Source organism: Pelodiscus sinensis, chromosome 24 (genome assembly GCF_052426305.1).
Source record: "Pelodiscus sinensis isolate ZL-2025 chromosome 24, ASM5242630v1, whole genome shotgun sequence".
Lineage (NCBI taxonomy): Eukaryota > Metazoa > Chordata > Testudines > Trionychidae > Pelodiscus > Pelodiscus sinensis.
The window spans coordinates 14,157,420-14,184,256 of record NC_143075.1 but is presented as its reverse complement, the minus strand read 5'-3'; the positions used below and the strand labels follow the sequence as shown (position 1 = coordinate 14,184,256).

Here is a 26,837-nt window from a genome sequence, read left to right as displayed (position 1 = left end):
ACCCTGAGGAACTCACATGGCTATCGTGGGCTTGCATGCCATTCAAGGGCCTCACATAGGGGGCCTAGACATCCTGCTGGAGGGAAATTGCCCCCCTGACGTGTGTCTGCTTGGACAGTCATCTCTTATGGCTGCTGTCTGGGCGTGGTTCGGGTAGGAGCACATGGACGTTGGTGCCAAGACGCTGGTGCTCAGCAGTGCAAATGAGCAGTGTGCTCAGCCGAGTCTCGGTGATATTGCCCTGAATTCTGTAGCCTAGCTAGGCAGGCAGGTCCTCAGACCTTTGCTGTAAGCATCATCCCGATGCCTTGTGTGGTAATTCCACGGCCATGTGCTGGGGTATACAGGCTGCCTGTGCAGCTGGGTTTATGCCTTGTCCCTGCCTGCATTGGGCATCACTGATGTGGGCCATGCAGAAGTTTTCATGGCCCAATGCAGGGTCCTATCTCCTCTGGCTCTCTTTCCCCACACACCCTTGCTGATGCAAACAACTGGGGAGTCAAGAGACCCCTGGATGTAGGAGTCTGCTTGTTGGCCAAGCTGGCGTGTTCAGGAGCATTCATGCATAGGTGTGTGGCACAGTGCTCCATCAGTTCCCTGGATCTCAGGAATCCATTGCAACTCCTGGGATTCGTCAACCTGTTATACCACTCTCCCTTGCCCTCCTCTCTCGGCTCTCTGCCTTTTCAGCTGTCTTTCAAGGCAGTGCTAATTCTCTCTGAGCGTCAGAACCATTGTGGCTTCCCCTAAGCCAGGATCTCCCTTCCTTCTACTGCCGTACCTGCCCTCGCTGGCTCTCTCCCTCCGTATGAAAGATGGTGCTCGCCCGCAAGAGTTAGAGTGAGTGATTGGGAAAGATGACGAGGGAGGTTTGAAGGACTCGTGCACGCAGTAAATCTTCAGTCTGCAGGAGAAAGCCAAAGGGAGAGGAGGAGGAGGAGGAACGCTGTGTCAGACTGAAGCCTAAATGAGTCTGAGCTGGCACGTCAGAGCAATCTTTATTTCCTCCTTTATACAGGTATTGGGTGACCTCCAGATTCTTGTTCTTCTCCTCCTGGTGACCAGCAAAACTGCCTAGGGGGGAGTGGAGGAGGGAACTCCAGGGAGAACAGTCCTCCCCACTCTCCTTACCACCCCCCAGGGAAAACAGCCCTCTCCTTCAGCCCCCCACCCAGGGAGAACAGCCCTCTCCTTCAGCCCCCCACCCAGGGAGAACAACTCTCCCCTTCAGCCCCCACCCAGGGAGAACAGCCTGACACACACTCTTTACCACCCCCCCCCCACACACACACACACATACACACACCTGGGAAAACAGCCTACCCCATCATGGAGAAACATCCAAGGGAGAAACAATTCTCCTCCACCCAGTTTGCGTATCCTTTGGCCAGCACAACCTGCCTCTGTAGGGAAAGGTGGGGTTTATGGGTGTTCAGAGCAGGGATACAGGCATCTTTCCGGAACTCTAATGTCACTGGGGGCCCCCATCCCACCCGTCAGACCTCAGAGAGAAATGCTTAAGAGGAGCTTTAGAAAAACAATGGCAGGAGTTGGAGTGCCCATAGAGCGGTGGTTCTCCAGCTGCTGCCCAAGCAGCACACAGCCACGCCCCCTATGATAGCCTCAGGGCTATACGGCTAGTATATATAATGTGTGGATGTCACCCACATGACACACATTGCCGCTTGTGTGGCCCAGCACGGTAGATAGGTGAAGAACTATTGCCATGGAGATTCATCCCGCCCTTCAGCCTTTTCCTTTCCGACCTCCCCTTGTCCCTCTTGTCTCACCTTCACTCAGCTCCTCACCCCTCCTCCATTTATTTCTCACCTGCTCATCACCACATCTCTACCTCTCTCTTCTCGTGCCTCCTACTGGCTCCATTCCCCCATTGTCCCTCTCCCTTTGCCCCAAACACATGCCGCCCCTCCCCTGCATATATGCACCCCACTGGCTTGGAGCTGCATAAACCCTGGCATATCAGCCCTGGCCTCACTTTCAGTAAAATTACTTTTTCTTCATATTAGGCCAAGGCAAGAGTGCAGAGACATTTATGAAACTTTGTTTAATGTACTGAAAAGCCATCGGCTAGAACATTTAGGAAATTGATTTTCCTGGCATTGATGAACTCTTTTTATTTTACCCCAGTATTAATTACTTTTTTTAAAACAAATTAATTTAAGAGTCGTAAAACCTAACAAGTGAGCCAAACGTCAGTAGATCATATTCCCCCTCTCTTATCCCCCCCCCACCCACTGCCAGTGCTGGTACAGAAGAGGAGAATCCACCCCTTGCATGACTCTTTGTGCCTCTGTCTCTCTGCAGGGGAAGCTTCGTCCCTGCGGGATTACGCCGCCACCACCATGAACGAGTTCCTGGGCATGTTTGGCTACAATGACCAGAACATGCGGGACGAGCTGACTCGCAAGATCAGCTTTGACAAGCTGAATGCTGCTACCTCAGAGGCCTCTGCCGCTGCCGCCTCCCTCCCAGGCGAGGACGCCATGAGCAAGCGAGCCCGCTTCTCCAAATATGAGGAGTATATCCGCAAGCTCAAGGCCGGTGAGCAGCTCTCCTGGCCCATCCACCCGGCCAAGTCTGATGAGCTGAGCTCCAAGCTGGGTAAGGAGGCTTCATCAGTGCTGACACAACCTATCCGAGCACTGCCAGGGCCAGATGCTACCCTGCTAACAGAGACCAAAGCCACCATCCTGCCCTTGCCCTCTCCCAGCAGCTCCCAGATGCAGGGTCTGATGTCACGGGCCTCAAAGTACGACTTCTTCATTCAGAAGCTGAAGACAGGTGAGAGCCTCAGGCCACAGAATGGCAACACCTACAAGAAGGCCTCCAAGTATGACCTGGAGAATGTCAAGTACTTGCACCTCTTTAAGCCTGGTGAGGGCAGTCCAGACATGGGAGGAGCCATTGCCTTCAAGACAGGCAAGGTGGGCCGGCCATCCAAGTACGATGTAAGGAACATCCAGAAACTCACTCCAGTCAAGGTTCCAACACCTAGCCTGGCTCCCAACCCTCTCGCCAGCACCCCCAGCAGCACTCCAGTGGCTGGCCCTGAGCAGCCCGTCTCCTTGCCATTCAACACCCCTGAGTACCTGAAGTCGACCTTCTCCAAGACGGACTCCATCACGACTGGGACGGTCTCTACAGTCAAGTAAGACTCCTCCCATTTTTCTTTTCTTTGCTTTAGTCGGGGAAATAAACCCAGTTAATGGGGCCAATTTAAAGGGATGTTTGCCATCCTCAGACACTGTCCTCCCTTTGGTTTCTTCAATAGGAGCTTTTTGATTGAAATACTAGCTAATACATGCAAGCTTGGGGCATGGGAAGAGGGACTGCTTGGATGCTTTAGCCTTATGCCTTCTTGGTTCTCACAGTCCCAATTCCCATTCTGAGCCTAAGCTATTGTGCCTGGGAAGACAGTAGAGAAAAGAAGTGGGGTTATCAGTTCCCAGAGGGCAGTGGTTTTCAAACTGGAGTATGTGAGCTCTCATCAGAGAGTAAGGGTGTGTCTAGACTACAAGGTTTTGTTGACAAAAGTGGACTTTTGTCGACAAAACTAAACCTGCGTCTACACTACCGCTGAGTTCTGTCGACATAATGTCGACAGAACTCAGCAGTTTTGTCAACGCTGGTAAACCTCATTTTACGAGGAATAACGCCTTTTGTCGACAGAGTTCTGTTGACAGAAGGCGTTAGTGCATCTAAACTGTCATGCACTGCCATGTTGACAAAGCAGCTTGCTTTGTTGACAGAACTGAATGTAGCCTAGACGCTCTTTGTCGACAGAAGCTTTGTCGACAGTATCTGTCAACAAAACTTCTGTTGACAAAAGCCTGTAGTCTAGACGTACCCTAAGTGAGAAAAATCTTGTAATGGCAGACAGTGTACCATGGAAATTTTTTTTCTATTTTCATCAGGATATTATGACCAGATCTCAGATGGGGGTGTGCTTTAGACTACGTTATTTGGAAATGGGTACGCAGCCTAAAAAATCTGAAAACCACTGCCATAGGGCAAAGCTAGGATCAGCATCTGAAGCCATGAGCTGAGTTCTAGAGCCAAGCACTTTAAAGGAAAGACATAGGAAGCCATGGAAACTTAGAGCATGTTAACCAGAGTTACTAGGCTGTGGAGCGGTCTCCCAAGGAAAATGGCGGGAATCCTGTTATTTGGGACATTTAAATCTAGGAACTTAGCCTGCAATGTTTGGGAGATGGCTAGGCCCTCCCCATCCCTAATGTCTCTGATTGTAAGCAAGGAAAATGGGGTGTGAGGAACAATCCCCAGCACTGATGAAGTTCTAGTCTTCCTAAGCCCATCAGCTCCGATAGCCATGCACAGATCTCTCAGTCTCCATGTCTGTGGAAACAAGAGGCAGATGGGAGAGCTGTTATTGACACTAAGAGGTCAGAATCATGGCTGCTTTCTTTCTCTCTGTCTTCCAAATCTCCTCAACAGCCAGCCCTGCCTGGATTAGGGCCCAATTCTGTTCCCATTGAAGTCAGCGATTTGATTATTAGATTAGATGTTCCTGTGCTTTGTGACACATGAGGCAACCCAGTGTTTCCGCCTCCATCTGCCTAATGCCACGTTTCTTGCTCCATTGTAATCTGTTTCCAAGATAGCAACATCTTTCTCAATGGTTTTAATATAGGTCATCTGTTTCCTCCTCTTCTCCTTCCACCAAGTGTTATCCAGTCAAGGGCTTGTCTAGAAACACTGGGGTTTTTTACCCCAGAACGACAGTCAGCCTTCTTTCTCGAATCATTATCTGTTGACCAGTCCTTTATAACATGTCAGCATTGGTTACTTTATCCCACCAGCAAACCCAAGTATACTTTGCAAGCATCTCAGATGGAATGTGTTACATTTCTTATTATGGGCTTCTGACATTTGCCAAGTTTTGGATGCATGTACCAGTGGATCTCATAGTGATTTTTCTTGGTTCTGTGTGAATCTCTCTCTTTTTCCAGTGATTTGCAATTCTCAGAAAAGCTTTATCTTCCCGGATCTTGCTTTTATTTCCTTATGGGGAAGGCCAGCAGCACTGATTGTGCTTCTGAGCTATACAAACTAGTTAACTGTGTTGTCGTCTTCACTCTCAATCACATATGCACCAGGACTGCTGACTCTTTCAACCATCATAACTCCTCTTCCAGTGATCCTGAAGTCAGTTGGGTAATTCCTATGACTTCACTTAAATGTATCTTTTCAATCTGGCCCATTTCTTACATGGTTTAGTAAAAACTCTCTCCAGATTTGATAGGGAGATTGACATAGAATCATTGAACACTAGAACTGGAAGGGGCCTCGAGAGGTCGAGGCATGTCATGCCATGCCTGACAAACCCACCCACCGTCCCTCTTGGCACCTGTAGTACAGTTTCCACTAAGCTTCTGTAGATAAAAAGCATTGGACTCTCCCATCAATTTGGCATTTTCCCCCAGCATTCAGTTAATGGAAAATGGCTCAACATTCACATTTGTGCCTTCTTCCCACACATAAGAACATAAGAACAGCCATGGCAGGTTCACTTTGCCCAGTAACCTGTCTTCCAACAGTGGCCAGTGCCAGATGCTTCAGAGAAAATAAACAGAACAGGGCAGTTATCAAGTGATCTATCCCCTGTGGTCTAGAACCAGCTTCTGGCAATTAGAAGTTTAGGGACACCCAGAACAGGGGGGTGCATCCCTAACCATGTTGGCTAATAGCCACTAATGGACCTGTCCTCCATGAAATTCATTAATTCTTGAACCCACTTCTACATTTGGCCTTCACAACATCCCTGGGCTATGACTTACACAGGTTGCCTGAACATGATATGAAATACTTCCTTGTGTTTGTTTTAAATCTGCTTCCTATTGATTCCACTGGGTGATGCCAGGTTCTTGTGTTACGTGAAGGGGGAAATAACATTTCCTTTTTCACTTTCTCCACACCATTCATGATTGTACGGACCTTTATCATATCCCCCAGTAGAACCTTTTCTAAGGTGAATGGTCCCAGTCTTTTTAATCTCTCCTCGTATGGAAGCTGCTCCATAGCTTTTATCATTTTGATTGTACTTTTCTGTACTTTTTTCCAATTCAAATGTTTTTTGAGGTAGGCCAACCAGAACTGCAAGTGGTGAGCGTATCATGGATTTATATAGTGGCATTGTAATATTTTTTCTCCCAATATCTATCCCTTTCCTACTGATTCCTAACATGGTTAGCTTTTTTATTGCCACTTCACACAGAGAAGATGTTTTCAGAAATCTACAATGATGCCACAATCTCTTTCTTGAGTGATACCAGCTAATTTAGACCCCGTTATTTTAAATGTGGAGTTGGGATTATGTTTTCCAACATGCATTACTTTGCCTTTGTCAACACTGAATTGCATCTGCCGTTTTGGTGCCCAGCTTTGTGAGATCCCTTTATAACTCTTCACAGTGAGCTTTGGACCTAGGTATCTTGAGTAATTTTGTATCATCTGCAAACTTTGCCACCTAACTGTTCACCCCTTTTTCCAGATCATGTATGAATATGTTGAATAGCCTTGGGCTCCCATAAGAGTCTTGTGGGGGAGGGAGGGCCTTCTATTTACCTCACTCCACTGTGAAAATTAACCATTTATTCCTCCCCGTTGTTTGCTATGTTTTGACCAATTACTGATCCTTTAAAGGACCTTCCCTCTTATCTCATGACTGCTTACCTTGCTTAAGAGCCTTTGGTGTGGGACATTGTCAAATGCTCTCTGAAAGTCCAAGGAAGACCCCTGAAAGCTCTTTGAAAGTCCACTCCCTTGTTTGATAGAACAGTGAGGCAAGATTCTCCTTTACAAAAGCTGAGTTGGCTATTCTCCAGTATATCGTGTTCATCTACATGTCTGACAGTCCTGTCCTTTCCACACTCTGAGGTCATGTGGTGAAGGGGGCACCTGTGGCCAGGTCTAGATTTTCAACAAGGTGTTTCTGCAATGGAAATTCTGCTGCCCCGGTACCAGGTGTCACATGATCCCTTCTGACTCTGAATCTCAAAATGTCTGGGAGCAAATAAGGAGGAAGGGGTGTGGTTTGCTCCATTTCCTTGGTTTGGATTCTCTTGCCTCTCACTTGGTGCCTTATTGAGGCATGAAAATTTTTTGGTGTGAGTGAGTTATTGTCACCTGTTATTGTGGCTGCCTGGGTTGCTCCCACATATTCACCGCAGAGACCCCTGTGAGAGCAGCCCCTGATAAGAGGAGAGACTCCTGCTTTCCGGTCCTCCTGCCTTTCCACTGGTTCTGGTTTAAGCACAACCCACGGCGTTGGCTTGTGGAACTCAGTTGGGACTTTCTGATGTGTGCCCGTATGGCTGTACTGCCTGTTCAGTGCATTGGTCTGTTTTATGTCAGCCAGGAGTCCCCATTGGGTGTTTGTATCAGGGCCAGCACCCGCATGCCCCATGTCGTCGGCTGAGAGATTCCATTGAGTCCACCCAAATGCCACGCCCTGTAAGGTAGAGGTAAGGATATCTACCGCCTGCGTGGAACAGATTAATACATTACTGTCTGCAGACAGCTTTGAGCTCCGATGGTTAAAAGTGTCTGGAAAAGGGCAAAGGTTTAGTATCAGTTGTAGCTAAATTCACCTGCCCTCAGTCTGGGGAGCCCTTTAACCTCCCCAAAATATCCTGTCTGCTGTGTGGCACGTCTGTAGTTCGATGGCAGCGTTATCCACTCTGCTGGCTGTGCTGTGGAGTCTATGGCTCCCACTGTGTGCTAGGCTCCCAGCTGTGCCATAGCCCATTGTAAATGCCTCCTTTCTGAGCGCTCGCTCGCTCACTCCTGGGTTCATCGGTGTCTCTTGCTCCAGACAGCGGGCGGGGGCTGCTGTTGTTATGAACGCTGGATTATAAATATGTATATGTGCTCAGTCCCCGGGTCTGTGGCTCCTTGACAGAGGAAGCCAATCAAGAGTCTCAAGGACACCCGAATGCCCCTTGGGTGTCTCCGGTCCCAGCCCCATGTGTGTTGGGAATTCTGGAGCTGTACCGGGGGCTGCTCACCCAGCCTTGCTTTGCTTTTGCTTTTGCTTCTCATCAGGATCCCCGTTTTATTTCCTTTCTCTCGGCCTCTCGCCCTTTCGGTTCCATGGCAGGTGGGCTTCACAGTGGCTCAGTGATTCCCTTCTCTAGCCACAGGACTCCCTGGGGCCGGAGGAAGTGAGAAATGCTGGTGGGGGTGCAGCTGGCAATGGGGTTTGGACTGAGGGTTCTTCCTGACTTCTTCTTGTCACACACACAGGCGCCTGCTGGTGTGTTTTATCCTTTGTAGCTCAGGGTGGTGTTCCCATGGGGCTGTGATTCCTCCTTTTTCTGGGCTCTAGCTAGTGCCCACTAGGTATGGTCCCTATGGAACCCACTTCCACCAGAATCTACTCTCTGTCCTGTGGTCTTTACACATGTGGCACCTGAACTGGACACAGGCCAATAACAAATATCAGGATTCTCCCTCGCCCATTAGCTGACCTCACCTGTGTGTAGCCTGGACATGATGTGCACCCGCATCCTTGCTTTGCCCAACGCAGCCCTGCCATGTGGGTGGGACGCTGATATGCATTCCCAATCATGGCATGCTCTGTCTCTGTCTCTCTGGGATGCTAATGCAGCCCCTCTTGCCCACAACCCCAGCAGGGGACTGCGCTGCATTTCCCAGCTCAGGGGGTCCCTCCCGCACTCTACTGTCCTTGTGGGGATCTGAAAGATGGCTGCGAGACATCCGGAGCAGTGTCCCAGGGAGCTGTGTGTGGTGCAGGAGGCAGACTTTTAACTGTGCGAGTGAGGATGGTGCTAATTCCGTGAGTTGGGACCTGGCCTTCCATTCAGAGTCCCCTCCAGGGCCAAAACCTTGTGGGAACCACGCCCTCGCATACACATGCTGCAAGCTAAGGGTGCGAACTTTCTAACCCCTAATGCTGTTAACCGGGGCAAAACTTAGGTACTGACTTCAAATGACCAATGTGCACGTTATAGGTGTCCTGGTTTAACCAAGGTGTGGCCCGCCATGCATTCGTCAGGTGCCCAAGGATACAGGAGGAAGCTCAGTTGCAGCCCATTCTCTCATCAGCGAATGCTGTAAGCGCAGCAGCCATGATTTAGGAGGCTGGGGCTGCTGTGTGACAACACCTCTCCGTTGCTGGAGAACATCCACCATGGAGGGCCAGGTTAAGGGGGGGTTAGCCGGGGCGCCAACCTATGGGGGGCGCCTGATTGCAGCTGTAAGGGGTGCCATGCGCTCGGGGGCGGGGGCCACGCATGCGCCACGCACCCACTGCCTGGGGCACAAGAATGGCTCTTGCCGGCACTGCCACCATGACGTGCTTTCTGGCCCCGTTTTAAGAAAGAGAGGCATGTCCAGAGGAACGTGATGCCTGACTGCAGTTTGGGTTCGATTTTGAATTACAAAGCTACATCTGCAGCTGGACTGGTGGGTCCATGTTCAGGTGCCCCACGCCCAAGAGGCAGGGCTGCTGGCAGGAAGTTTGGGGAATGCAGGGAAAGCTCCATCTGTGGTGCAGCCATGTTGTGGGGGCCCTGTGGTAAATGTCGCAGTGTGGTTCTGTTCTGTAGTGCAAACCGGCACTTGTGGTGCCCTGATCAGCTGTGTGCTCTCCCGCCATTCTGCAATTGGAGCTCCCCAGCGTTACAAACTGGAGCGTTGTTTTCACAGAGCGGGGGCGGTTCGCATTTTGACTTGGCCACTTGCTGTGTGTAGACAGAGCCAGTGGTGACTATGCAATGATTGCGAGAGCATAATTTAAGGGTAGGGCTTCTCAGCCCCTTCAGCAAACAAGATGGAGCCCTGGGGAGCGGAGACTTGCAGGAAGGGAGGTAGGTGGGATACGTTAGCAGCAGCCCCCTAGAAAGAGCAGGCACCCGGGCGGGGGTGAGAGGGAGTTACACAGGCATACATCTCTGCTGCTTGCTGTTCCCAGAGCATTCTGCCTTGGCACACTCAGTGCTGCATGAGAGACAAGGAGCTTGGACCATGCCCTGACACTGCCTGCTAACCAGCTCTGCCCTGTGTGTTTCTCATTAGGAACGGATTACCCACTGACAAACCAGCTGTCACCGAAGATGTAAATATTTACCAGAAATATATTGCCAGGTAGGCAAATCCCTTGGCTTTCTTGGGGAGGAGGCTGGGTGGAAGGGGGCATGAGATGGGGGGGAGGTCTCGTCTGTCTGTCTGGGTGAAATGTATAAACCAGTCTTGGACGCTGAGTCTTCCATTTCCCTCTGACATCCACACCGACTCTGTCCCCCACTCCCACCCCCGGACAGTACTAGCCAGGGGGATATGCAGGGAGCTAAGATCAAACCAAGCTCTCTTCTCCTCACATCCTTTAGCTAACTCCATAGAGCAGAGGTGGGGAACCTAAGGCCCAGCCTCCGCGGCTCAGGGATCCCCCCCTAGCACCGGGGAGTCTGAGCTGGTGCTCCAGCCCTGCCTCCTGCACCGTCCCCCTGTGGGGCTGGAGTGCACAAAAAAGGTTCCCCACCCCTGCCACAGAGAGAGTGGAAAGGTTTGAGCTTTAAACCAGGGCCTTGTCACCTGGCTGGCCCCTTGGTATGGTCTCCGGCCTGTCTCCCATACCCCGTTCAGTATCTGGCATCTCAGTGCTGGAGTGGGTCATACCAAGCAGTTCTCCTGTGGGGACCCACTTCTGAGTTCAAATGGGGTCATAGGGGAGATGATCTTAGGGAGGGCTCAGTGTCAGCCATAGCTGCTGTAATAAAAATCACAGTGCAGACGGCTTGGCAGGGCATTCACAGGAGAAGCTCAGCGTGGACAAGGGGGTAGAATGGAGCAGTGTGCCAGTGCTGTGCACGGGCTACAGGCTCGAACAGCAAGGGGGCTGCCGGCCAGGAGTGAGGGGCATTAGGAGAGCAGGGTGGGGGGAGAGACCCAGGGTTGGAATAGCGGAGGGGACTGGTGCAGATCAGAAGTGAATGACATTGGCAGAGCTGGAGGAAAAGGAAGAAATGGTTCCATAGTACCTTGCCTGAGCTTTCCTTGGCCCTAGGCAATGCCATCAGCCCCTGACCAAACCTGATGACTCCTCCCCTCCGTCTCTGCTGCCAGGGAGCCAGATCTGATGGCACAAGAATTGACACCCTTCAGGGCAAGCAGCCAAACCAACCTCATCTCAGGAAATTAAAGCAAAAAGCTTGCTCCTGTCAGTGCCAGGGTCTTGAGCCTGCCTAGGGTGGGCCATGGGCGGGGTTAAATAGGAATGGGGAGTGCTCCCTGGAGCCGAGGAGGAGGGGGAGCTGTGAGGGATCCCTGCTCCCAAGCTGTGGGAGAAGAAGGGAGGTGTGATCCCTGACCTCCATTGCCTTAGCCCCTGGTGTAAGAGTGAGAGGGGCAGCAGGGAAGGTGAGATGGGAAGAGAGAAAGAGGCCAGTCCTCACAGTCCCCCAGCAGCAATGCCCCTGGCTGAGATGGCTGCTTTAGAGAACCCGGGACTAGGTGAGGGTTTTAGGCCTAGCTTTGCCTGGCTGCAGGCAGAGAGAGCAAGGACTGCTTTATCAGCACGCTGAGGAGAGCTGAAACTGGCTCCTTCCCTGGTCACCAAACCTCCAGCCTCTGTTGCTGCCGGCCGTGGAGTGTTGAGGGGTCAGTTAGAAGCTGGAAACAGAGCTCCTCTCGGCCACCCTCCATGGGAAGCAGTGTACAGTGGAGAGGAGCATTTCCCCCTTCTCTCCAGCTTCTCTCACAAGCATAGGACCCTTTTAAACGCCATCCCCTCCTCATTCCTTTTCCTCCCAGCCTCAGACAATTCACCCAAGGAGGATTATGAACACCACTGGGACACCACTTCCTGCACAAAAAGCTCCACCAACTGCCCTTTGGCAGCCTGGCCACTTCCCTTTAATTTACACACAGTGTTAAAAACTGTTTAAAGCTTTAAAATAAGCAGGGGGAGGGAGGCAGTGTGTCTTTGCTGCGCAATTAGCTTAATGAGTTTGCCAAAGCCATTGCCAAAAGCTGCCCAGGGATAATCCATTGTCTCGCACAACAAAATAAAACCACTTACTTAGCTAGTTTGGGCTGGGCTGGTCTATTTCTACCTTTATATTTATAATATTTTTCCAGTGGTCTCTTTTTTTTTTCTTTTTTCTTTTTCTCTTTTCTTTAATCATTCATTCATTCATGCCTGAGCAGATGGTGCTTCTGGCAGCTCTTGCTTAAATATTTCTGTGGGCATCCCCCTGCCTGGTAATTGAGGTGGGGGGTTTCCCTCCTCCTCTCACATCATCGTTACAGGGTAATAAGTCTGTAAACACTTGCTAAGCACACTAACGTCTTTATTATTTTATTAGTATTTATTTATCTCCGTGTTTCTTGCTAACTCCTGCCAGACCTGGGATTGGCTCCCGTTGACAAAACAAGGGAATGAAATAAAGTGGGGGAAAGAACGTGGGTGCACATGTGTTTGTGTGTGTAAAGTGCATCTGTTTGCAGGTAGGTGTGTATGGAATTGTGACTGCAAGTGCATGTGGGTGCATATGAGTATTTGCACATAAGTGTGGATAGAATTGTATGTGGATGTTTGTGTGTTGTATATTAGCAGAAATTGAGTGGGTACAGGCTTGCCAGTGGGAGGGGGCAAATGGGACAGGTGCCTCAGGACCTTTAAATCTCCACTCGCGCACCACGCAGCATGTTCCACATGGCCCTAACAACCAGACCTTTAAATTGCCACCAGGGCACCATGCAGCATGCTGCACATGCCTCTGAGAACCGGAGGGTTCCAGCACCATGGTCCAGTCAGTGCTGTGAGCGGCCCCCCGGCCCTGCCCCTCCTCTCCAAGGCCACACCCCTTCTGGGGGCATGGAGTCAGCCCCCCACACACATTGCCCAAGGGCCGGTGGACGTTGTCAGTGCCCCGAGTGGGCATATGTTAGCAGGTATGTGCACGTGTTCATGAGTGTGCGTGTAAGTTAGTGTGTGGTGTCTTTGCTTTCCCGTGTTAAAAAACTAAACAGATGCTGTGCATTAAAAAATAATAGTTTTGAACTGTTGCAAGTGTCATAAAAAGCAGAGGGTGAACATAACCCTTTAGGAGCCTAAACTTTTAATATTGAAACATAGTGAGAATTCTACCTGTTTTTTCACTTAGCGCTCATTCCAGGAAACAGGGACCCCAAGCGGGGTTGGCCTTACCATGAGGTGAACTGAGGTGGCCAGACTGTGGGGGGTCAGGGGGAGGTGCCACTATGACCCAGAGTGTAGAAAATTGTGTCTGCTGCTGGTACATATGTATTCTCTCTGCTCTAGATGCACAAAGATGGCAGAGCAGTGCCATGAGAGGAGTAGAACAGGTAGAAGGCAGAATTGAGACCTTTCAAAGTTTTGGCCCAAGCAAGGGGACTTGGGAGCATCATTGGAGCTCCCCGTCTCAGGTGCAAAAATGTTATGGGCCGGCCCTGATCCCAAGCCTCAGAGTGCCTTGCCTTGACCATCCCCCGAAAAAGCCCACATATCCAATGAGTTTCCCACATACTCTCCCTGTCTTCCTTCTCCTCCCCCACTCTCCCCAGCCCCTCCCCCTATCTCTCACATCTCCCTATGCACACAAACACACTTCTGGAGCAGTATCAGAAGTGAGACCACAATAAACTCCAGGGTGGAAGGAGGCCAGGAGTTTGAAGTGCCCTCCCCAATATTACTACAGCACTTGTTTGGCTCCTTCTCTTAAAACTGAGCCTGTGACTTCCTCCTGTTACTGCCTGTAGTAACTCGTGCCATAGATGGGATTCCTTTAGTGCCTGGCTCCTTCCTTAGCTTTAGTCAGCATCCCTGGTGGTTGCTTAAATAGGCTCACAGGCAGCTCTCTTCACTTGTGAAGTGCATATATCTAAGATGTTCCCTTTTAACCTGCTCTCTGCCCTGCTGTGCAGATCTGCTTTTCCAGCCTTGCATCTCACTCCTTATCCTCCATTTTTCTCCCTTCCTCATCTCTTCAGCAGGGTTGGGAGGAAATGTTCCCCATGAGAGGGTATCCCATAAGTATGGTGTTTCCTACACCTTCCTCTGGAGTTGCTGGTTCTAGCCACTGTCAGAGCCAGGACTCTGGACTGGATGGACCTATGGGCAGATTGGTTGCAGCAGTTCATGTGTAATGACAAGGTGGCCAAACCTTCTGTCAGCTTTCCAGTCTAGTCTGGCAAGTCCTTTAAATAGGGTTAGCCTCATTTCTTCTCCTTCCTGTTCCACACCTCTGTTTGGACAGCCGAGCATCATTGCCTTCTAGTTTGTTTCTCCGCTGCTGCTAAGGTTTGTTCCACATTCCCAGTCACCTGCTCTGGCGTGATCCTGATTTCCTGCAGTATTTCTTCTCTGTCCCCTGGGAGAGGCATGTCTGCTTCTGGCATCTGTCCTCATCTCCCTTTGTGAGTGCTGAGGCAAAGAAGCCATTTAATTTTTTAGCAGTGTCTATCTTCTCTGTCAATTAAGTCCCCTTTCCATCTCCTGAAGGCCCTGCTGTCTCCACAATTGACCGCCTCTTCCTTATGCACTTCAGAAATGCCTTATTTATTGCCACTCTTTGCCCAACTCCCTTTCATCCTCCAGCTCAGCTTTGCTGTGTGGTCCGGCAGTTCAAAACTTTTGGTTCTTTAATCCCCCCTCCTGTCCCATCTCCTTATCACCCCTCCTGCACCCTTTCCTCCTCCACCCACCTACCCCTTGGTTTTACCCTTGAGGCCTTTCTGCCTTTTCTTGCTTCTCTCTCATGCCATTTCATATGTTCAGTCCTAGTGTTTTTAGTGCTGGGTGACATGGAGAACCCTGGAGCAGATGGTAATTTATCTTTGAATGTTTCCTGAGTCCCCTTCCCTCTGCTGCTTTATCCCTTTCAACCTCCCCAGCTCTTCCAAGTTCCTCCACAATATGCTCAGTAAAATTCATTGTCTTGAAAAAAACTCTGCTGCATCCAGGGAACACATATGCTCTTCCGCTTTTTTTTTTGTTTTTGTTTTTTGGGGGGGGGGCTTTCGAAATTTGGCCCAGTCTAGATGGGCCAAATTTCAGAAAAGCGTCTTCTGACAAAAGTATTGGAAAAAGATATACAAAATGCAGAGTACATTTTGCATATCTTTTTCCAATAGATCCTCACAGTCTAGACGTACTCTTTCTTTCTTTCTTTCTTTCTTTCTTTCTTTCTTTCTTTCTTTCTTTCTTTCTTTCTTTCTTTCTTTCTTTCTTTCTTTCTTTCTTTCTTTCTTTCTTTCTTTCTTTCTACCTACCTACCTACCTACCTACCTACCTACCTACCTACCTACCTGTCACATCATGTGGCAAGTTTCCCTCCTGGGGCCATTGCCCAGGGCTCCCTGGAAGAGTCCGTTGAACTTCAGTAAAGATGCATGCAAAGTACAGTAAAACTCCAATAGTCTGGCATCCAATTGTACAGCACTCCCGATAGTTCGGCATCAAAATGGCAAGAGCCTAGTGAGTGAGCTTTGGCAAAAAACAAGTCACAAAACAGCAGCGGCATCAGCTGAACCAAGCGAAAAGGGTAAAAAAGGGTTAAAAAAACTAAAACATTACAGTATACTGTATACAGTATGTACAGTAAAAAGGGATAAAAACACTTTATATACAGTTATACTGTATACAGTATATATATAAAACCAGTTTATAGTACCTCCTGATAGTCTGGCATAGCCGATAATCCGGCACCACCTAGGTCCCAAAGGTTCCAGATTATCGGAAGTATCACGAAGGAAAAATGAAATGTACACCTACAGATTAAGGAATGACTGGCTAGGCATTAGTATTGCTGGAAGAGACCTGGGGGATCATAGTGATGAGTCAATGATGTGGCGTAGTTGCAAAAAAGGTGAAGAGCATTCTGAGATGCATGACCAGGAGTGTTGTATGTAAGACATGGAAGGGAATTGTTCCACTCTACTTGGCACCAGGGAGGTCTCAGTTGTGTCCAGTTGTTCATGCCACATTCTAGAAAAAATGTGGATAAATTGGAGAGAGTCCAGGAAAGAGCATCAAAAATGAGAAAAGGTTTAGAGAACCTGACCTGTGTGTGGAAGGGTTAAAAAACCAACCAAACAAGGCATATCCAGCCTTGAGGAAGGAAGACTGAGGGGGGACCTGATAATAATCTTCAAAATGTTAAGGGCTCTTTTAAAGAGGTGTTCAATTGTTCTCTGTGTCCAGTGCAGGGTAGGACAAGAAGTAAGAGGGTTAATCAGCAGCCAGGGCAATTTAGATTAGATACTGGGGAAAACTCTCTAATTATAAGACTAGCTAAGCTCTGGACTAGGCTTCCAAGGGAGGCTTTGGAATCCCCCTCACTGGAAGTTGTTAAGAACAGCTTAGAGAAACACCTGTTAGGGATGGTCTAGGTTTGCTTAGTTCTGTCTCATGAAAGCAGCTGGACTTGATGACTTCTCAAGGTCCCTTCCTGCTTGGCATTTCTAGAATTCTGTGATTGCAGAAGGCTAGCCTGGCATTGTGACTTCAGAGCTTTGGCTAGGACCGGCTCTTTTCTCATGCCCGAAAAGAAACTCCAAAGTGACCAGCCATGTTTGAGTCACAGGAGGTGTGAATGGAGAGCATGGGCTTAGTGCTGGTAGTGGGCTAAGCAGCCTCTTTCTGTGAAGTCACAGGTTCAGATCCTGCCTAAGTATTAGCTGTTGCTATGTGATGACTGTTCTATGCTACGAGTTGGCAGGCCTCATTCCACTGGGCAAGTGTCACAAAACCTCCACCCAGTGCCACCTGCTTCGTGTTAGCAGTTTCAGCAGAGAGGCCAAGGCTTGACTGGGCTAATATATCTGTTTTATCACCGGGGAGGCCCCCTCCCGGAGCTGGAGCACAGTGCTTGGAGGAAGCTTGCATTGCTGCTGCCCCTGTTTTGGGTCCCCCAGAAAGTTGAGCAGAGTTGTTAAACACACTCAGAACACCAGATTTGCTTCTCCTTGAGCTCTCTGTGGGGACAGGGGAGGCAGGATTTGCCCTCTAGAGATGAGCCTTCAAAAGAAGAATCATGTGTCTTTCTCTTCCCCTCCCCCTCCAAAAATGTAAGTAACCCCCGTTTATTATCTCATATTGTGCAGCCTTGAGACACTCTAATTTCGAGTATGCTGCTCTTGGACTCTCAGTGAGGCAGAAGAAAAAAAATCACCTTTGTTTATGGTGCAGCAGAAAAGCAGCTGCTGGCACCCTGCTTAATTGAAATGCAAATATGGCACATTACAGTTTATGCCCCATCTCTCTCCTGCTGCAACAAGTGGCCTTTGCAATCTTTTAGTCTTTCTGCTCCAAAAGAGCAGAGAGCCACACACCCACCTGCAACCTTTCTTGCAGCCCTCAGGCCTTCTCTCTGCTTTTTCTTGCACCTGATTCTGGTGTCAGGCTTTTGCCCAAGAATGGTAGTGCTGGTAGTGCTTTCTTCATCGCTCCAACTGGAGCTCCCTCGATCTGATCTCCTAGATTCTGGTCCCTGGCAGGCTGGGCAGGAATGGGCCAGTGGGGGAAGGATGTTTAGTGGCAGGCAGAGGGGGAAAATTTATCTGGTTGCAATGGATGTTTTGTCTCAGAGCGGCTGGGAAGAGTCTGTGTCAAGACTTTGCATCACTGCATCCTGGAAATAGCAGCAAGTGGCTCACCAGACTCAGGAGTGGTCCGGTCAGGTGACAATAAAGTCAATTCCAAAGAGCTGAGCAGTGATACTTGTTTGGGATGTAATTATATAAAACCTCATTAGAAAAGGACTTCTGACTGGAAGGGGACCCTCTTTCCTTCTGCTTGGTACCACGGAAGAACTGCATTTTCCCTGGGTGGCAGGTATAGGAGTCTTTGTCTCCATGGAGTCCCATGTCTCCCCAGTCCTCTCTGAGGTGACGGATAGGATAGGTGTAGACTACATTGCAGGAGCACAGGAAGAAGGCCAAACTTGTTTCATTTGCACCTTGATTTGCAGTCACCAACCTTAGGAGAGCATCAGTTTCAAAACTTTCTCTCACCTGTGTTTCCAGGTTCTCTGGGAGTCAGCACTGCGGACACATACACTGTGCGTACCAGTACCGGGAACATTACCACTGCCTCGATCCGGAGTGCAACTATCAGGTAAACAGGACAAACATGAACTGCCAGCACCCATTGCCTGTCCTTTCTGTCAAGGGATTCAGCCCACAAAACTCCACCATGAAACAGATCATCTGCTTTCTCCATGTCTCCATGGAAGAACATTTGAAATGATTGGAGTCAAATTCTGTTTCCAGTTACAACAGCCTCACATTGTTGAACTCGGTGACGTTATTCCAGATATACACCACTATAACTGAGAGTAGAATCTGGCTTAATTTAAATCAGTGGGTTTACTTTGGATTTACAGCAGTGTAATCAAGGGCAAAATCTGGCTTGGTTTAAATGAATAGGATTACTCCAGATTTACACCAGCATAACCCAGAGTAGGATCTGGCTCATCTGAACTCAAAGGAGTTCCTTTAGATTTACACCAGCATAGCCAAGAAGATAAATTAGGCTACGTTATAAATTTTGCTCGAAAATAGGGAATGCTTTCTGGTAGTCTGTCTCTGTCTCTGCGGTTGCCCATGCAACACGAGAGAAGCAGCAGCAGCCAAACACCCAATAAGACCAGCAGCAGCCCTGAATCTATGGTTAGGAAGAGAGTGGGGAGGGGACATGTGCAGTGTTGTAATTGCTGGGATAATTGCCAAGGTAGCAACGTCAAGCCAGCTCTGAGTCACGTGCAGTGTTTGTTTACCCTCTTTCCAGGTCTGTGAGCATGACTCTGCCATCTCTGTGGTCAGACTGCATGTGGGGATGGATGAGGGGGAAATCCCAGAGTTTGTATCTGGCATGACTCCTGCCCTAGCTCCAGGAGGCACTTTGGTCTTGGGGGGAATGAGTCTGACCACAGCCAGGGAAACAAGTTGATCAGACTGGAGTTTTTCTTTGGGATGTTGCTAGTGACCCTGAAAGGGATGATCAGATGGGGAGCTCTCAGTCATGGCACAGGGAGCAGGAAGGACACAAAGGATGGAAAGACAGAAAAACTATTACTATGATTGGCCTCATGATTATTACCCAAGGAGTCCAGAAGCTGCTTGCAAAGGAGCTTGCCTGGTCTCACAAGGGAATAAGGATTTAGGCTGCTTTTTAAAATGCAAATTATTTTATGGCTGAGATATAGTTTATAATAAGTAACGCTCTGCAATAAATGGGCACAAATTAATAGTGATTGGCAATGGGAATCCTGTATGTACGCCATGGGAAATAGTACCGCTAGCCTCTGCGGGCTTCCTACTGAAATCCATATCCATCTATCCCCTTGCCAATACCAATGGAATTGATCAGGATTGATGTTATAGGAGTACTGAGTGGAAGCGATAATCATTTGTCTCTTTTAAAAGGAGGCTGGAAAAGTTGCTAAATATTAGAATACAGGGTTTTTCAATCACTCCTCACAATAAATGGCTATTGATTTTTTAAAATCAGATTTCCTTTCACACCTCCACTGTTGAATATCAATGTACGTGGGAAATAAAAATGAAAAGCTTCATCTTAAAACCACTTTGTCTGCCCTGAGAATAGGACACTTAGTTCAAGCAGGCAGGGATGAAGGGGATTGTCTGTTGGTTCTGGCATACAACAGGGAGAGTTAGGGTCAGTTCTCAGCTCTGCCGCTGACTTTCTGTGTGACCATGGGCAAGTCATTTTCCATCTCTGTGCCTCCAGTTTCCCCATAAAGTTGATTTTCCTCACAAAACCAGCCTATGTCCCAGGGGGGTTATGATGCTAAAATTTAGTGTTGTTTGTAGAGCACTTGGACAGCTCGAGAGGGAGGGCACTAAAGGAAAGCAGAGCATCTTCCTTTTGACATGGATTTGGTAGCCAGTGTCTTGCAAACTCCAAGCATGAGCTATCTGAAAGCTGGAATTACTCATTTATAGCAGGGATAGTTCACTGGTTTCCTTTCCAGCTACCATGGCTCTTCAGAGAGCAGCATCTAAAATCCTGTCAGAAGAATCACTTCCAAGATTGCACAGAGCCCTTCTTGGATGTGGCACTATTGTATCTTTCACTCCTGGCTTATCGTTACAGAAACCATTTTGGTTTGCATATATTGTTCCTTTAACAACAACATAAGACTTCTCCTTTAATCTAACCAGTGCCTCATGGGGTCTCAAATGCATTGTATGGCTGAACTGCGACTGTGAGTCCACAGTTGAGGGGTTTATAGAGGAAATTACTCTGGAATACTTGCCTCCACCATTCCTTTCACGTGTGTGTCTCGCTTTCTCTGTCCCTCCAGAGATTCACTAGTAAACAGGATGTGATTCGGCATTACAACATGCACAAGAAACGTGATAATTCCCTCCAGCACGGCTTTATGCGCTTCAGCCCCTTGGATGACTGCAGCGTGTACTACCATGGCTGTCACCTGAATGGGAAAAGCACACACTACCACTGCATGCAGGTAACACAGCTGGTCTGGGGAGAAGGCAGCAACATGGCTGGAGGAAAGATGACAGGGCTCTAGGGAGAATGAGGAACCCAGAGCCAGTAGGCCTGAGCCATTCCCTTTTTGTTGCAAACCTAAAGGAGTGTGAAATCCTGGCACCAAACATTTTCCTTTGGGTGGGGGGACAGGCACCTCCCCTGCAGCAAACTGTTTTAAGGGAGAACTTCCAGCTAGCTTAAATGTATCTCCTCCTGCTTCAATCCCTTCTATACCCAGTTTGCATGGACATTCTCCTGCCAAGCATGGTCCCGATCTGAACTATGAAGGGCAATGCTCTGTTTTTGGGTTGGCAGGGTGGCGTTCACGGCTTTTCCTCTGTTCTGTGCCTGACTTATCTACACAGATAATACCCTCTCTGTGGGACTGGTAGAGGGATAAGCAGTGAAGTCTCTTTAGAGTGCCACTGCCTTGCCCAAACAGACCATCTGACCTGCTATAGCCTCCTTGGATCATAAGGCTTCTCTCTGCACAACATCTGTCCGTTAGCACTGGAGTTAGTTCCTTTGTAGCCAGCTGCTAGGACAATTAAATATTAATGGTACTCAGTTTGAAGCAAACCTCAACTCTGCCTTCCTCACCAGCATTTCTAGAGGAGAAGTTCTAAGAGTTATTGGGCATTACAACTGCAGTGCAGGGAGGGAATGAGGTTAAGCAAATGATGTTTTGACCATGGAGTAACAGGAATTGGCATTGCCACACAGAAGTTTAAACTCGTTGGTGTTGTCTAGCCCAGAGGCAGTCAGGACACTGGTTACTTTATCCATCTCTTAAAGTGGGATCTGCTCTGAAGAAGGGTAGAGGTAGGGACACACACTGCATTTTGAGTCAGCACCTAAAATATTGCTACACCAATGTGCAATGGAACTTTTAATCCCACCGAAAATAATCAGACGCGCTCGCAAGGTCTTACTACTCTAAAATCCCAGATCCCACTTCCTGGACTATTCTACAGTCATAAGGCCCCAATTCAGCAAAGTATTTAAGCACGTGCTTAAGTCTCAGCAAAGTCAGTGGGTCTTCAAATAAAGCATTGGGCATGTGTTTTTAATAGGGATGGACTTAAGTATTTATTTAAGTTGTCAGCTTTTTCAAATCAATGGGACTTAAGCATAAGCTTAATATTAGGCAGGTACTAAAGTGTTCTTCTGAATAGGGTCATGTTTTAAGCATGTGCTTAGTGTTTTGCTGAAACTGGGGTTTCATTTGTATCTCTGTTAGGGACATTTTTGTGCTATTTCTTCTGTATTTTCCTTGCTCAGTTTCTTGCTGAGCAACCTAGGATAGGAGATATTTAATTTTTAAAGGACAATCAAGATTTTTCAGTCTGCAGCCGCTCTGAGGTTTAATAAAGACCCCTTTCTAGGCTTCTATATAAGGGTAATTTAGCCCTGTGACCACTCCCTTCCAGAAAGTCAATGACCATGTAAGCAGTGACTTACAGGAAAGGTGTCAGAACATAAACTTGCAATTAAAATGAATATTGCTTAAATGGCAGGATTTGTGCCGTCCGCCTCGTGGGTTTTTTTCTCTTTATGTCCATAATTGGTGTGGATAAAATTCAGTTAGTTGTTTATACGAACTGACATTTTTTTAGGCTTTAATACCAAGAGCCACATTGCAAATTATTCCTAAGGAGGTTTTTGTTTAATTCTTTTTTTTAATGCCGCACAGGGTCTGTTTTTTTTCAAGGTGTCAGTGTGGAGAGAGAGTCTCTTTTATATTGGAAATAGCTGGAGATCCTTCTCCCCGCCCCCTGCCCTGAGTATTTGTTATTGCCTGTTTGAATCAACCTGGGCTGAACCGAGAGGTGGTGTTTTCGTTCTCTTCACTTCTGAGATGGTGCAGGCGTTGGCACACACTGTGCAAAAGAAGAAAGGGAAAAAATAAAACCCGCTGTTGGCAACTCAGCAGGGGTGATGGCGTTTTCAGATTCCACTGGTTTTTTACTCAATATGGCCAAGCTGCCCGCTTTGCCCAGAGGAGGCTGGTTTTCAGCATTCCGTTCTCATCACACCATTCCTACTCACTGCACAAGGTTAAAATTATTGAGTAAATGATCATAGAACACTAGAACTGGAAGGGACCTCGAGAGGTCATCGAGTTCAGTCCCCTGCCCTCGCGGCAGGACCCAGTACTGATGTTGGGGCGTGAGAGCCACCAGTTCCCAGTGACAAGATGACTGGGATTTCCACTTGGGTCTGTGGCTAGTTAAAGTAAAACAGACTCTAGATCTGTGTCCAGCTTCCTCCACATCGCCCCATCTCCAAGAGAGAAAATGAATAGATGAGTATCCACCAGTCTCATCAGTGCTCCACAAGTAGGTAAAAGGCTGGAGTAGAAGCCCCAACTCTCTCCAATTCAGTAGCCTGAATAGTAGCCTTAATCTCTACACATCTCCTCCAATCCTCTGTCTCCTTCTGTTCTAATTGTTTTGTCCCCAGAGACTCAAAGTGGTGACTCAGTACTGAGGGGAAGTGCAGAAATACAATTAAAATATCTCTGCGTTGCTTGTGCATTTATTACTGCTGGGATGGATAATAAAGCAATAGGCTGCTCCTGGGATGGCTTGATATCTCTTTCCCTTGGTCCCACACAGGTGGGCTGTAACAAGGTCTATACCAGCACCTCTGATGTGATGACCCATGAAAACTTCCACAAGAAGAACACGCAGCTTATCAACGATGGGTTCCAGCGGTTCCGAGCCACAGAAGACTGTGGCACTGTGGACTGTCAGTTCTATGGGCAGAAAACCACTCACTTCCACTGCAGGTGAGAGGGTGGGGGAGGGCAAAAATGCTGCCTTATTGACACACATCTGCTGGCCTCCTCTTGAAAAGCTGTAATCTCGGGACTATACCCAGTGGGGTAACCTACCAGAAAGGCCTCTAGATGTGGACTTCCCAGGGATCTTCCTGAAACAACATAAACACCAGAGTGGGTATAAACTGGAGAGTGTTCTTGTGGGAGAAGAAACCCTGATAGCTCCCTGATGAATCATGGCAAGTATTCCCATTAAGAAATCTATGACAGAAATCTCTCAGGAAAGAGAATACACTAGCTTTGCTCGAAAGGTCATCATTGAGGGGTGCTGTTATTATGCTATTAATGGCACTTGCACTTCACAGTGCAAGCCATCAGTGGCTACTAGCCAGAATGGGTAGGAATGGTGTCCCTAACCTCTGTCTGCCAGAAGCTGGAAATGGGCAACAGAGTTAGAATCACTTGATGATTCCCTGTTCTGTTCATTCCCTCTGGGACGTCTGACATTGGCCACTGTTGGAAGACAGGACACTGAGCTAGACATACCTTTGGTCTGACTCAGTATAGCTGTTCTTATGGAGTTCTCTCTAGGGACCAACCACCCAGTCCTCCTAGTTTAAGGCCAAACTCTGCTTTCATTTACGTGAGTGCCCTTCCAATGACTCCCTTGAATACCTAAGTCATCTGGGAAAAAAATCAATGCACAGTTAGGGCCTGTGTATGTGTCTAGGAATGACCCTCAGTCTGCCTTGAGCATGTGTTCTCTTTGGGATAGCTTGTGAGCAGGGCTAGATCCCTGCCTCTATTATACTGGCTAGTCTTCAGAGTGGGGACATTATCCCAGTTCTCATACTTGGTAGCATCCTTGCTTCCCTAGACTGGAAATCCTTCCTAGCTTCCAAAGTCAACGCTAAGAGGGGCCAAGAGGCCTCTTCCTACCAGGGGTCAGTACTTTATACTGGCCCCAAACCACATCCCAGGGAGGCAGCAAGTGATGTGGCAGCGCCTTGGTGCTCCCAACTCATACAGCCTCCCACCCTCTTCTGTGCCCTTGTAGGCGACCCGGTTGTACATTCACTTTCAAGAACAAGTGTGACATCGAGAAGCACAAGAGCTACCACATCAAGGATGACGCCTACGCCAAGGATGGCTTCAAGAAGTTTTACAAGTATGAGGAGTGCAAGTATGAGGGCTGCGTCTACAGCAAAGCCACCAACCACTTCCACTGTATCCGGGCAGGCTGTGGCTTCACCTTTACCTCCACCAGCCAGATGACCTCCCACAAGCGCAAGCATGAGCGCCGGCACATCCGCAGCTCGGGGGGCTTGGGCATCCCCGCCTCCCTCCTGGGAGCAAAGGATAATGAGCAGGAGGAGTCCAGCAACGATGACCTCATTGACTTCTCCGCCATGAGCTCTAAGAACTCCAGCCTGAGTGCCTCCCCTACCAGTCAGCAGTCTTCCGTCTCCCTGATCGTCCCAACTGCACCTTCTTCCGCTGCTGAGCTTGCCTCCTCTCAGGCCAGCAAGCCCACCAACAGCATGCCACCGGCCACCAAGATCTCTGGCCTGCTCTCCCAGGCCCTCCCCAGCAATATACCTTTGGCCCTGGCGCTCTCCAACTCAGCACTTCCCGGAACAGCGGGCTCCTACTTCCCCATCATCCCCAGCCGGGTCTCCACGCCACATCCCACCAGCTCAGCCAATCTAATGACAGCTGGTTCCTCCAGCACCAACCCAACATCCTCTACTGCTGCCAATTCCCCCTCCCAAGCCGTCTCAGGGTCCAGTGAGCTGACAGCCACCTCTTCTCCTGGTCCAGCAGCATCCATTATGGAGAGGATCTCCGCCAGCAAAGGACTGATCTCCCCCATGATGGCCAGGCTGGCAGCAGCAGCCCTCAAGCCATCCATGGCGCTCGAAGCAGGTGAGTCCTACAGTCTCCCATCACACTGGAGCTGGGTAAAGGTGGGAGAATTGGAGATGACTTATTTGGAAAGAATGGGCCAATTCAATGGGTCAGCCGCTGGCATTAGGCAGGTTGTACAAGATCATTGCTGGGAGAAGCATTTTAGCCATATTCAGTGAAAGTGTTGGGTGCTAAGGCGCAGTGTTGGGATGCAGGAGGGGTGGTCGGTGGAACCTGAATCACTCCACATAGATGAGAGAGAGGAAGCTGCTTCCCACACAGAGTCAGGCTCCTCTCAGTCCTGGAGGAAAAGTGTTCTCCTCTGTGATACCTCCCTCCCCATCTAATTGTGGGCTGGAAAGTGAGGGGCATTTTATTCAAAATGGAAATGGATAAAGAACTCACTGGAGTCCTGGGTTATAGAGCATCCCTGAGTTATGCTTCCCATTGTCCATCTTGAGGATCTGAGCACTGGGTCTGACAGCAGCCTTGTCCTTCCCTCCATCCCATGGGAGTGTAGGGGGAGACAGACCAAGCTGATTCCCACAGCCCAACATGGAGCTCCCTTCCCACTCCCTTCTGTTTCTTGTATACTGAGTGGAGTCATCAGTGTCGCTCCTACTGCTCATCACCCTTTTACTCCTCAGACTCACTTCCCTCTTTGTTCCCTGCCCTCGCAGCTGCTCCTGTTGGACCTCAGGTGGGTGAACACCAAGCCCTGTCTCTGCCATTTGATTGGTATCCCGAGCATCAGCCATGCCCCCCCAGAGACTTTGCTAACATGCATCCCTGATCAGAATCTTTTTTACTTCATCAAAATCATCTGGTGAGGTTGAACTTCTGCTCCTCAGGAAAACAGGGCAGGGATGAGGCGTATTAGGAGAGGAACTGGACCTGGCCTAGGGAAAAGTGCAGCAGCAAGGACCCTTCATTGCTTGGTTTGTTGCTGTAGATGATCCCTTAAGAGTCAAGGGGGCTGCAACTGGTGGCATTCTGCATGAGAAAGAAGGCTGCATTCCAGGGAAGACAGGGCTGGCCTGGAAAAGGGGGAAGTTCTGTGAAGCCAGTGAAAGGCAGAGGGGAAATGGAATCAGAGATGGTTCTATATTTAATGGCTCTTCAGGCAAGCATGAGAGTTGTAGGTTTTCTCTGTTAAGCTGTGCTGTATTGAATGACTTTCTCCCCCTCACCTTGCACCTCTGCTGCAGTAATTACAGGACAAACAACAGCGATCAAACAACAGTGATCGCTCTGGACCTGTGCCAGCAGGTGTGCTCCTTTGAGATGTACAGCATTCTCTTCTCACTATGGCTCATTCTAACTATCCTCTCATCTTCCTTTTTCTTTTTCTCTCCTTGGTTTGGGGGAGGGGGATGAGCTTCTCCCATTGAAGCATCTGGTTGACCTTAGGAACCAATGTGTTGGTTCTCACATAGGACATTTTACCTTCCTGGGTCTGCAAGGCAGTTTTTTTCCTTCCCTCCCAGCCTATCCACACATAATCACTGGACAGTCTGCAAGTAGCAGCATGGATCCATGGCAGAAAGGATCCCCCCACTGGGACTAATGAAACCTTTCTTTGTTGCACTCTAGAACTCAAGTAAA

The 26,837-nt window shown here is 48.8% G+C and overlaps 1 protein-coding gene across 7 annotated transcripts in view; it reads left to right on the top strand.

Moving 5' to 3' along the window:
- Window positions 1-26,837, top strand: part of CASZ1 (castor zinc finger 1) — a 273,367-nt gene that overhangs the window by 213,098 nt on the left and 33,432 nt on the right. For 5 of the 7 annotated variants that reach the window (XM_075906429.2, XM_075906425.2, XM_075906426.2 and 2 more), the window contains 6 exons: window positions 2,326-3,169; window positions 10,081-10,149; window positions 18,052-18,142; window positions 20,355-20,519; window positions 23,161-23,333; window positions 24,382-25,250. In XM_075906429.2, coding sequence (XP_075762544.2) covers window positions 2,326-3,169; window positions 10,081-10,149; window positions 18,052-18,142; window positions 20,355-20,519; window positions 23,161-23,333; window positions 24,382-25,250 — 2,211 coding nt within the window. The remainder of the gene's footprint in view (window positions 1-2,325; window positions 3,170-10,080; window positions 10,150-18,051; window positions 18,143-20,354; window positions 20,520-23,160; window positions 23,334-24,381; window positions 25,251-26,837) is intronic. The other 2 variants (XM_075906428.2, XM_075906431.2) reach the window with 2 other exon arrangements.